This window comes from Acomys minous, assembly GCF_964271855.1.
Source record: "Acomys minous genome assembly, chromosome: 13".
Classification (NCBI taxonomy): domain Eukaryota; kingdom Metazoa; phylum Chordata; class Mammalia; order Rodentia; family Muridae; genus Acomys; species Acomys minous.
In genome coordinates, this window is record NC_140495.1 from 90955668 (window position 1) to 90968222 (window position 12555).

General features: G+C 42.0%; 1 protein-coding gene and 1 long non-coding RNA gene across 4 annotated transcripts in view; one reads left to right on the forward strand and one right to left on the reverse strand.

Moving 5' to 3' along the window:
* Positions 1 to 1072: 1072 nt before the first annotated feature.
* Positions 1073 to 4317, reverse strand: LOC311581295. Its single transcript, XR_014773736.1, has 4 exons — positions 3985 to 4317; positions 3451 to 3851; positions 1572 to 1706; positions 1073 to 1321 (listed from the first exon to the last, which is right to left on the reverse strand). It is a non-coding gene; the product is annotated as an uncharacterized lncRNA (long non-coding RNA).
* Positions 4318 to 4358: 41 nt separating this feature from the next.
* Positions 4359 to 12555, forward strand: part of HERC4 (HECT and RLD domain containing E3 ubiquitin protein ligase 4) — a 74401-nt gene continuing 66204 nt past the window's right edge. For 2 of the 3 annotated variants that reach the window (XM_084751929.1, XM_084751930.1), the window contains exons 1-3: positions 4359 to 4728; positions 6351 to 6381; positions 6795 to 7098. In XM_084751929.1, coding sequence (XP_084608055.1) covers positions 6873 to 7098 — 226 coding nt within the window. In that variant the 5' untranslated portion in view covers positions 4359 to 4728; positions 6351 to 6381; positions 6795 to 6872. Of the gene's footprint in view, positions 4729 to 6350; positions 6382 to 6794; positions 7099 to 11475; positions 11609 to 12555 lie in introns of those variants that run through there. The other variant, XM_084751931.1, reaches the window with a different exon arrangement.

A 12555-nucleotide genomic window follows, 5' to 3' on the forward strand; every position in this document is an offset into this window, starting at 1 on the left:
CAGAGATCCACCTGCCTCCGCCTCCCCAAGTGCTGGGATTAAAGGTGTGCGCCGCCACACCTGGTTTAGATGCGATTTTTAAAATCCAATTTCAATGAAACCTTTTAAAATTTCAATAATTACTGTAGTCCACTCCATTAAAGGAGGCCACATATAGTTAGCAGACTACGTGACCTGACCCTTGAGTGTCATTCAAAGGGCTTTTTAATAATTCAAGACAAAGAAATACTAACATGGGTCCAAGCATGATTCCTAACACCTATAATCCCAGCAGGCTGAGGCAGGTGCAGTGACAGGAAGAGGAGGACAACCTAGGCTGCTTAGCATGTTTCAGGACAGCTAGAGTTAAAGAGCTAGAGTACTTGTGGTGACGGGAATAAGAATGGCAGGCTCATGGAGTCAACAGGGAGTGGCTCAGCTGAAAAGAATTAGGTGTGGCCTTGCTGGAGTGTGGGCTTTAAGGATTCAGAATCATGTTCCCACTCTTTCCCTCCCCGCCTCCCTCCCTCCCTTTTCTTCCTCTCCTCCTGAACCCCCCCCCCCAAATGGGTCAGCATGTACTTTCAGCTATTTTCAGCACCATTTCTGCATGCGTTCCACCATGCTCCCCTCCGTGAAGATAATGAACTAATCTCTTGCGGGGAACCAAGGGGCTAGAGCTCTTACGAGCACTGGCTGCACTGGCAAAGGCAGAGGCAGAGGCAGGCTGATCTCTGTGAGTTCGAGGCCAACCTGGTCTACAAAGCCTTGGGTGGTGGCGCACACCTATAATCCCAGGACTCTGGGAGGCAGAGGCAGGTGGATGACTGAGTTTGAGGCCAGCCTGGACTACAAATCAAGCCAAGGCTACACAGAGAAACCCTGTCTGGGGGTTAGGGAAGTGAGAGGGAACAGACACCTTGTCGGGCCTCTGTAGGCACCACACAATCACATGGTACACAGACATGAGGCAAAACATCTATAGTATAAAATAAAAATTAGTTTAAAAAAAAAAGGAAAAACTAGTGTGGGTCACATTATACTCTTCCCTGACAAATTCATGTGTTGAAGTCCTTTCCCTCAATGTGCCAGAGTATCCACAGGTTCTCTGAGGAGGTGATTAAAGTACAATGAGGTCACGAGGTAAGACCTAACCCATTGTGATTTGTGTCTTTACAAGAACAAAGGCAGGACCAGTAGACAGATAGCCAACAGAAGACCATGGGAACACATTGCAAGGAGGTGGCTTTATTGCAAATCTAGGAAGGAGTTTCTTCCTCCTGGGAGGGGATGAGAGGAAACTGCTGGCACTTTCATCAAGGACTTCTCACAGCTTCCAAAGCTGTGAGAAAATAAATTATTTAGGTTACCTATTTTTTCTTTCGTGCTAACGGGGATAAAGCCCAGATTCTTGCGCATGCTAAGCAAGCACTGTACCATTGAGCCACACCTCACCCCTAAGTTATGTAACTTATTTATAAGTTACATAAGCTATTGAATAAATTCTATTTAAGATACCCCGTTTGTGGTATTATGGTAGTCCTACAAAATTAATACAAAAACATCAAAGTTTTTCTCTTGCTAAAACATACCTTCCAGCTGGGCTTTGTAGCATACATCTGTAATCCCAGAACTCCCAAGGCAGAAGCTGGATGATTGCTGCAAATCTGAGGCTAGGCAAGTCTCCATGGCAAGGTCCAGAGGAGCCAACGCTACTCAGTGAGATTCTGTCTCAACAACAACAACAACAACAAACCGGCTAAAGCTGCCATGCAGTGGGGGCACCTGCCTTTAATCCCAGCAGTTGAGAGGCAAAGGCAGGTGGATCTCTGAGTTCAAGGCCTGCCAGGTCTACAAAGTGAGTTCCAGAACTGCCAGGACTACACAGAGAAAGCCTGTTGAAAAAGCAATCATCAGCTGGGTGTGGTGATGCACACCTGTAATTCCAAGGCCAGCCTGCAGCCAAGGCTACCTAGAGAAAGCCTGTCTCGAAACGCCCCCCCTCCCAAACACACACACAAAGAAAAAAGAAAAAAGAAAAAAAGAAAAAAAAAACCCACCACCATCATCGTCATCAATAAAAAAACTAAAGCAAACTCTCATCTTCAGCTTCCTTCAGTGTCTTCATTTTTGTAAATGGCTTTATTACTGTTGCTGTGGCCTCAATTTATTAACTACCTGGTGGAGCCCTGTTAAACTGTCCACAACGTAAGTTTATAGCTTCTTTGATATATATTACATATTATATATTATATATAGACATTTTACTTCCTGAAGAAATACTTTAGAGGATCCAAAATGTAAAAAGTGAAGAGATGAGGTACTTAAGCTAGACCTCTTGACTCAGAGGCCCTCAGATCTGTTGTTGTTTTATCTTTTAAAACTCATTTATATGTGTATCTGTGAGTGTAAGTCATGTGTGTGTAGTGCTGGTAGTGGTCAGAGGCAGTGGAACCCCTGGAGTTGAAGTTACAGGTCATTGTGAACCACCTAACAAGGATGTCATCTCTCCAGCCCACACTCTGGAGGTACTAATGGAGCTGCGTGTCTAACGCATCTGAAAATCTGACGTCTTGTCATCAGCTTCTCCCTCAGGGTTTATTTCATGGACTAGGCTGGAATCTACTTCCAAAATCTTTTCTTGGTCAGAATTTTGAATCTGTGGTTTCCTTGGCTTCTTTCCAGAAAGCTGAAGGCAGCTGGTCTCACCCCCCCCAGAAGAAGGTGCAGAAGCCAGTGTGCTGTCTAGAATGCATGCTCTGTTGCCTCTAGGTCCAGGTCAGAGGTTGACTCTTGGTCTGCGGCTACCTCTAGACTAGTGGCTAACGCCCCCTTATCACAACCGCCTGGATCCATAGTCAACTCTAGGCCACTGATTCTAGGGGGTTCACTAGTTGACTCAACAGGTTACTGTTTGCTTCTCATAGGTCTTCACAGGTTGGTTCTAGCAGGTCCTAGCAGGTCCTAGCCAGTCACTGATTGATATGACCTTGTAGGGTATGGTGCGTGGTGAGGCCAGGGGCGCAGGTGAGCAGGCAGAAGACAGAAAGCAAATTGTTTTTCTTCATCTTTCTTCACCTCATCTCTGTTACTGCCATGTCAGCCTCCACCACTACTAACTCCCATTTGGGTCCTTGCAAACGTCTGATAACAACCCCCCCCCCCCCAAGCCAGGTGCTATAGTCTATACTTGCGACCTCAGCTCTTCAGGAGGGAGGGTTTCACACGTTTGAAGACAACCTAACTTAGCTTTGGTGCCATGCTTAGTCGGCTAAAACACCTAGGAAAGACAGTAACGAAATGCTGTGTAAAAATAAGTCCTGTACAATTTCAAAACTGCCTCGTTTTAAGTCTTTAAATGAGACTACAATTTTGTTTATAGCTATCCTCTGCTGAAACGCTCCTGTGCTTCCTTCAGCCACGCAGCCCTCCCTCTGAAGCTAGCGACACAGTTGTTTTGTTTGGGATTACCATGTTCTCCTTTCCAGCCCCAAGGCTGACACAGATCCACACCCACAGATGCAGTAGCTACTGGGTTTCTTCACTCATTTCTTCCTAGGGACAAAGGGAGCATGGAACCTGTGTTTAAAAGGTTAACATGTGAGCAAGCTACTCCACACTTTTGGTCTTGGCGTCTTACCAAATCTTCCCCCTTCCCCCTTAACAGTTTGCCCTCCATTTATTCACTTTTTGAGACACAACAGACAGATTTGGTATCAAGATAACGTTCAAGTTGGCCTGTGAGATCTGGATTTCGTCTTCAAGGAGCAGGAACGATTAGCTGTACGCTGTTTTTCCTCTGAGCCTCGGCAATTTTACCTTCCGTCTTCCAAGGAGTTAGCTGAAATGTGAGCTAACTCTGTTCCAGGAACCTGAAGCAAGAAGATGCTGACATTTACTAAGATTAGGCTAAGCCATGGCTCCATTGATATCAATACATCTCACGTGTTCAGATTAGGTTCAGGTGAGTTGAAGGGTTTAGAGTGAGCCACCGGCTTTTCTAACCTTATTTGCGATAGTTTCATGTGCTGCTTCAAAATCTCCTTAGGAGATTTCCTCCTTAGGAGAAAACCATACCCAAAAGAAAGTTTCCTTTTGAAGAACTGCTCTGAAGAACGCTGAAGAACTGTTTAAAAACACAACGACCAAAAATAAAAGAAAGAAAGAAAGAAAGAAAGAAAATACACTGACAGCTTTTCTCCCAATCGTATTAAGTCTCTTAAGAGCAGGAAAAGTAACATACTGCGCAAGCGCCCGGGTCGGGAGGACCCTTGGGAGGACTCACGCGCAGGCGCGCGAATGGGGAAGTAGGCGGAGTCGCGCATGCTCCGCAGCTCACTTCCGGCAGGCCCCTCCTCCTCCCCCCTCCCCCACCCCCTCCCGCGAAACCACCGCCCCTCTCTTCCTCGTCGCCAGCCTCTCCCCTCGGCTCTCCCCACCCCTCGTGCTCTCCGCCCTGCTCGCCGGCAGCCCTTCCCCTCCCGCTCCATCCGGGTCGCTGACGGCTGTCTCTCGGTCCGGAGTGTGCCGGCGGCAGCTTTTCTCTCGAGGAACCTGGGAAAGTTTCACAGGGGAGCCGGGCAGCAAGAGCCAGCGGAGCGGCGGCCGGGACGCCGGGGGAGCCGTGGGTCATAAGCCGCGGGCCGGCTGAGGGAGGAAGATCTCGGGAGCCGGAGAGCCGCCCAGAGGTCCAGGGAGCGGCCGCCCTCCACCATCGTTTTAGGGCTTCTCCCTGCCCTGAGGGGCCCGGTGAGTCGTTGCCCCTGTGGGTTCGCGGGGTAGTGTGACGGAGGTGGGCTCCGTAGGGGCCTTAGTGAAGGGCGCCCGCGTCCTCAGTGGTTTCCCGGCGCCGGGGTGTTGCACCTCCCTCGGGGGTGGGGTGGGGGGAAAAAGGCCTCCCTGGGGCCGAGGCCTCCCGGGAGCCGAGCCCGGTAGTGTGGACTCGGCGGCGCGCAGGTAGCTGCGGGAGTTTGGCTGGTCCTGCCCGCGAGGTTGGGTGTGTGCACACCAGTCCTCTTCCCCGAGCCGCGTGAGCACGGTCAGGGAAAGAGGAAACCAAAACTGCTTTCCCTTCTCCAACCTGTTGCTGGCGAGAGAACGCCTTTCCAACACCCGTTCTGACTTTTGGAGGAAAAAAAGAAAAGAAAAGGAAAAAAAAAAAAAGGGTGCCCAAACGAAAGCGCGTTGAGATAGGAGATAGGTTTCTGTCTTCCGTTAGCCTTAAAAAAAGATATGGAAAAGACAATGCAGAACTCTCTGGAACTTTCGAGTGTTGGCGTCCCAAAGGGATGAAAACCTAACTTCTGGTGATGGGCGTGGGATGGAGCAGCTTCGGCACTTTCTAAATAAACATATGCAGGAAAATAGCTTTGAAACTTCAGATTCGGTGTAAGGAATTTAGGTGACTTTGGACAGTTACGGGATGACTAACAGCCTTCGTTAATGGTCCTATTTAGTAACGCACCCTTATTCTTTTTTTTTTTTTTTCGTTTTTCTTTTTCTTTTTTTAATATGGAGGTTTAGAGGAGAAGGACTCACTTACGTCCCTTAAAAAGAATGTTTATGGCTGTTTTGTTTAGATGTTTGTGCATCCTGTGTGTGCTTGGTGCAGGTGGAGGCCAGAAGAGGGCGTAGGATTGAGTCCCTGGGACGAACTGTAGAGAGAAGTCGTGTGGGTGCGGGAATTGAATCTGCATCCTTTAAAGAGCAGACAGTGCCCTTAACCTGTAAGAGCTCCCAGCCCGGTCCTGTATGTCTTTCAAGCGGAAGAAGTTATCTAGATCTCCCTGTCAAGATATCAGTGTCTTAACCCTGTCCCTAACCCGTTTTTATTTTGAAAAAACCCAGCAGGCCTGCGATTGCTTATAATTTGTTTTTCATCTTCAAGTAATTGTCCTAGAGGTATACATAAGTACAGACTTTTTTATTTGAAGAAACTATTCATAATAAAATTTTTTGAATTGAGAGAATCTTGATATTTAAGCTTAATATTTCTTATGTGTTATAATCACATCGATTTAGGGGTTTTTGTTTTTGTTTTTTGTTTTGGAGGCAGGTTTCTCTGTGTAGCCTTGGCTGTCCTGGACTCGCATTGTAGACCAGGCTGGCCTCGAACTCACAGAGATCTGCCTACCTCTGCCGCTCTCAGTGCTGGTTTTATAGCCTGCACCACCGCACCTGGCTTTCAATTTTGTTTTAAAATTAATTAGTGGAGATGGTTCGGCGCCAGTAACTTGTAAAATGGAGTTGATTGTTTTTAAATTGTGACTTCATAAATTCTAATTTTGTATATAGCCTATTAGTTTAAATAAGTCTAGTCTAAATTTTGAGTTGTTTTTAAAGTTCTATTACTGGTTTTATTTTTGTTACAGATAAGAGCTTCAGTTTTCTGTTGATGTGGAGGTAGGTATCAGATTGTTGAATTCTGTGAGCGGAGGGAGACTGCAAGATTATGTTTCTGCAGTTGGCTTGATACTTGCTTGTTTGAGCATTGGTACATGCTTTATTTACTGTTTTCATAAAACTTAAAGAAATTTCATTAGACTACTTATTTCTGAGTTACTAACACAGTCTAAGCCACTTAACTTTTAAGTTTTGGGAGGAATAGTAGAAAGTGGTGTTGTTTCCTAAACATTTGCATATGATGGTTAAAAAAAAAGAACAGATTGGTTCTTGGAACTGCATGATAACTTGGGAGCATATTATAAATATTTAACAATTACAGCTCTCATTGTAGCCTGACACTTGATGAAAGAGCAGTTAGTTACACAACTTGCTTTCTTTGAAGTTGTAATAACTTTGGTTTGTCTCCTCAGATATAGGGTGCCTCCAAGTTTCCAGTGTTTCAGAGACGAATTTTGTATTGAAACTGGAAGACCAAAGTCATTACAAGCATGTTGTGCTGGGGAAATGCATCCTATGGACAACTAGGTTTGGGTGGAATTGATGAAGAAATTGTACTAGAGCCCAGAAAAAGTGACTTTTTTGTAAATAAGAAGGTGCGAGATGTAGGCTGCGGACTCAGACACACTGTATTTGTCCTGGATGACGGAACTGTATACACATGTGGATGCAATGACCTAGGACAGCTAGGTCATGAAAAGTCCAGAAAGAAACCAGGTAAGTTAAAATTTTTTTACTTCTAATAATTCACATATCTTTATATTAGAAATGATGTTTTATATAACCTCTGTAAATCCTAAACCTTCAGTCTTTATCAAGCCTTAAAAGCAAAGCAAGAGTTAAACATACTCTTGACTTTCAAATGCCTCTTAATATGTTGATTTGTGTGTTTTTTTTGTTTTACGTTTTTTTTAATGTTATGTTTTTAATTACTACTACTACTACTACTACTACTACTACTACTACTATGACCTGATTGTTTGTGGTAGAAAACAGCAACAAAAAACTCCTAGCCTTCAGTGATATAAAGGTATGAAAATCTTCAATGAGCTCAGCCACCTTGGACAGCTTTTGAATTCCTAATTTGCTTTCTGTGATATTTCTGTACATATGGAGAGGTATGATAAAAGCTTTTATTTTCATTTTCTTGCTTAAACTATATCTTAATTCTTCCATTTTATCTCCGTTATACTTTAGATTTGTAATTTTTGTTTTGCTTAGTTAGAAATACTGTTTAATACCTTAACCTCTGTTTTCATCACTATCAGTGTTAGCTTTTAAACGGTTTGTGGCCGGGTGTGGTGGCGCACACCTTTAATCCCAGCACTTGGGAGGCAGAGGCAGGTGGATTGCTGTGAGTTCGAGGGCAGCCTGGTCTACAGAGTGAGTTCAGGACAGTCAAGGCTACACAGAGAAACACTGTCTTGAAAAACCAAAAAAGAAAAAAAGGTTTGTAGATGTGAGGTGGCCTGACTTTGTAGAGGCATCTAAGTCATTTATCAGGTACTACAAATTGGAAGCATCTGGTCCGATGTCCTGGATGTTGTACTTAAAATTAGATACTAACACATTTGCAATGATATTGTTAAGATATTTTGTTCTCAGTTGTGATAGCCAAAATCTACCACATTAAGGTGGTAAAATCAGGTGAGACTGCTGCTGTACTGTTTGACAATAATGACACTTAGGTATTCCCTATGGCAATCCTTTTTCTCCATCAGCTCATTATATAAGGGTTTGGGTTTGTTTGTTTGAGAGATCAATGTAGGTATAAAAACTCAGGCAGTAAATGGAAGTTTCCTTCATATCGTCTCACCACCATTGTCATACTTTTGATTTGCAGATACTGAAGGTTTTATTCTTTGTTTGTGGGTAGGGTCTTAATCTCTTCTCACAGTATGGAACATATTATCTCATGACAATGTAACTTGGTTTTTTTTTTAATGAATGAGAGCAATTCCTTAATACAATAGGTCTAATTATTGGAGAGCTCAAAGTAAACGATAGTGTTCTTTATGTTTCATGAAATAATCTCTTAGAGAAAAAGAAATAAAAACCTGAGAGAATCCTACCAGATTTTTATAATCTTGGGCCTTGAGGTGGTTGTGGGTGGCAGTTTACTATCTGCACACTTTGCTTAGCGTGGAAATACTGCCTTGAAGCTGAGATTTTCATGGTTTTGGGACTACATTGTAGATGTAGGAGTCACTAATTTACTGAAGCTTAGAAATTGTAACTGTTGTTAAATACCGTTTGGTGTTCAGAACAAGGGGGGGGGGGCACACATACCGGTGAGTAGCATAACTTAAACTGCATAAAGTTTGGGGAAATCCAAGGGCCTTTTGGTCTTGTTGACATTGTGATGGCTGTATTGTGATATCTCTGTCTTCTATTAATTCATCCTGGAAGCATTTAGTAATGTAAAGATGAAGAATGTGCTTCCACTTTCAGTTTGACCCATTGATGTTCAGGGCATATAAAACATTGCTTGAGTTTGGCGGCGGTGGCATCCACCACAGAGGCAGGTGGATTTCTTGAGTTCAAGGCCAGCCTGGCTTGCATCGTGAGTTCCAGGACAACCAGGGCTACACAGAGAAACTCCTGTCTGGAAAAACCCCCAACCAGAAAAAGATGGGGCTTTGTTTTTCAGGGATTGAGAACTTGAGTTGGGAGTTAAAACATATATAAATGAAATAACTAAAGTGAATTTAAATTTCCCATGAGAGCTGGGTGTGGTGGCACACACTTTGTGATCCCAACACTTAGGGAGGCAGAGGCAGGCAGATTTCTATGAGTTCGAGGCCAGCCTGGTCTATAAATTGAGTCTAGGACAGCCAAGGCTACACAGGAAAACCCTGTCTCGAAAAAAAAAAACATACATACATACATATATACATACATACATATACACAGACATATAGTAAATAAAGTTTGCCATGACATGCAATATATTTCAAGCCTAGGGAATTTAAATGATGAGAAAGCTATGTGGGGCTGAATTAAAGAAATAAAGGTTCAAGTTTAATTCTGTCAGTAGTTACATGAATAGCTAGAAAATAAGTCTGGAGCTAGAATTTTTCTGGTTTTTTTGTTTTCTCCCAAAACAGGGTTTCTTTGTGTAGCCTTGGCTGTCCTGGGCTCACTTTGTGGACCAGGCTAGCCTTGAACTCAGAGCAATCCGCCTGCCTCTGCCTCCCGAGTGCTGTGATTAAAGGCCTGTGCCACCATGCCCAGCTAGAATTACTTTTTTAAAAGGGATTGCTGAGGGGGACAAAGCCTCTGATCTTAAGCAAAAGTCTTGCTTTTCTGATATTATGAAGTGTAACTAGGCTACAGAGATAGGAAAATAGGAACTCAAGGAAGTGTGAATGCTGTGATAGGATTCCAGCTCTCAACTTCATCTTTTGTTTAAAGTATATGTGTGGTAAATTTTAATAATGTTTCATCTAAAATTATTTCTCTCTGGAATGAATCTTCAATGTTTTAAATGTGCCTTTTCCCTACATCTTTTATAAATTGTTGAATCTGAGAGCTGAGTTTAAAGATAAGGAATTGTTAGATCTTAATTAATTGGTTTTAAAGTCTTGATAATTGAGCAGTCTGCTTATATGTCTGAGTCATAGACAATTACTTCATTAGAGCTTAAGGCACAAAGAAAGTAGAGAAAAAACCCTAAGAATTATTTCATTACATAGGCTGGCTTTATAACCATAACAAACATGTAGTAAAGAAGTGGAACTTAGCGTCATTAAGGATAAATCACTCAAGTTACATGGGTAGGAGTTGGCCTTGCCGTGTAGTAGTTTAGACCTGCGACCTATGGGAGAGTATTTCATTCTGGATATTTTAGGAATTATAAAGACACTTGCTGACTTCTTTTTAGACCATGAGTAGAGTATAGATTTAAGTCCATATCCATCTCTGTTCTCTAGGTATGACGTCACTACTAGCTCTTTCTGAATTAGTGCCTGAAAAATGAATGTCTTTTTTACCTTCATGTATATTTTCCTATGTAAGAACTTATAAATACTTTTTAAAGGTAGTTTCTCAATTTCTTAATTTATAGCTTACAAATAAATACATTAATTCAGTGCATTATATCTGTCCACTTAAATGAATTGTTAGTTTTATTTGTGTACTTCTAGATTTATTTATGAAGATTCAAAAGTAATTTATTAAAAGTATAACAAGTTTCTTTACTCACAATATACCCGGTCACAAATTGACAGGAACTTTAAGTGTTGCTTTAATACATGCTTTGACTTGTCTCATGTTAGGAGCAGTGCTAAGCTATTTTATGATTGTAAAGACTGTTGTGATTTGGAAGAGTATTTTGGTAGCTTTCTGTGGTTTTCCAAACTCTTTCAAATATTGTATCTTATTTAATCCTCAAAAAACTGCAAAGCCGGGCGTGGTGGCGCACGTCTCTAATCCCAGCACTGGGGAGGCAGAGGCAGGTGGATCGCTGTGAGTTCGAGGCCAGCCTGGTCTACAAAGCAAGTCCAGGACAGCCAAGGCTACACAGAGAGACCCTGTCTCGGAAAACCAAAAAAAAAAAAAAAAAAAAAACCAAAAAACTGCAGTTAGTCATTCCAGTGAAAGCGGTTTGGTCACAAGAGTAGCTGCTTGCTTGCCTTTCTTGATTCCCCACTTTCTGACTATTATTTCTTGATTCCTCACTTTCTGACTATTCTTTCTTGATTCCTTACTTTCTGACTGTTCTTTCTGTTCATAAAACATAAATCTATAAATGAAATGTCCTTTTATATACAATTGGATTTAAAAGAATAGTGTAGGAAATATGTAAATATGGTAAATTATTTGCAAATTAGAAATACCAAATTATCCCATATATTTCTTATTTTACCAAAAACATATAAGATTGGAGCTCACTGGGTTTGTAAGGCTTAGTTTTCATAGTACCTTCCAAGGAAGAGAAAGATGTACATGATACAGAGACTTGGAAAAAAGCATTACTTAGGTCAGGATCGCAAGGTCAGTGCCCAAGAATCACAGCTTCAAGTGTAGGGAAAGTCATAATGCAAACAGATGCTACTGTTAGAGAGATGTATAATAATACTTTACTTTGTGTAGGACCCCACATCTGAGGAATTTCAAGAGCATTACACAATAACTCATGGTTCCTTTCAAAATGCTTGTGACACAAATTGCAAGAATTATCCTCATCTTAGGGGATAAATTTTCGGAGAAATGGCAGCACAAGTTGGTAAGTAACTTGTCAAACAGCAGGTGGCTGGTGAACAGCTGTAATTGAATCTGAAAGCTTAAGCCTACCAGTCTCCTACTTTATTCACTAAATTGTGTTTATGTTTAGTATTATTTACAATAATATTTTCTGTTTAAGGCAGATCAAATAGTAATGCAAATTGTTTCTTTGCCATTCTATTTGATGGCCTGTTGAAATAAATCAGTATTTTACCAAGATGGTTACAGTTGGGGGGGGGGGGTTATGCTATAGATGAAACTTAGGACCTCATGCATGCTAAGTAAGCACTGACACTCAGCTACACCCATTCCAAGAATATTTAGACAAACAAAGCTTACTTTTCTTATTTCTGTTTTATATTGTCACATATTCCTTCTTTGACTGCTCTGCTGGTTAGAAGTCTGTAGTGATTGATGAGTGGCTAGCATTAGAGCTTAGATTACTTAATTTATGTTATGTCAAGGCTGTCTGTTTCTGGGATACATTGGTTTGCTTATGTTGTATAAACAATTCACATACACAGAAATAAGCCATCAGAATTTTCTTTGCGTTTGGTGTATAAGTGTGTTTACATGATTGGACTGTAATACAACACTCAGAAGGTTGAAACAGGGGCATCCTTAGTTGGAGGCTTTTCAGGGCTGCAAGACCTTCCCTCAAAAATACAAAATGAAAACCACAATAACCACTTCTATCACCACATAAAAGGAGTGTGGTAGAATTGAGTTTCATGCTTTGGGCAATTACTAAGGATTAATGTTGTAAGATGGCAGCCTATGGAGTCAGTTTGCATCTTCTACTCAGATTTTTTTGAGCAGGATCTCACTCTATCTCTGGCTGGCCTGGAACTTGCTAAATAAACTAGGCTTACCTCCAGTTTAGTAGAGATCTTCCTGTTTCTGCCTCCTGAGTGCTGTATTTAAAGACTCACCACCACACCTATTCTT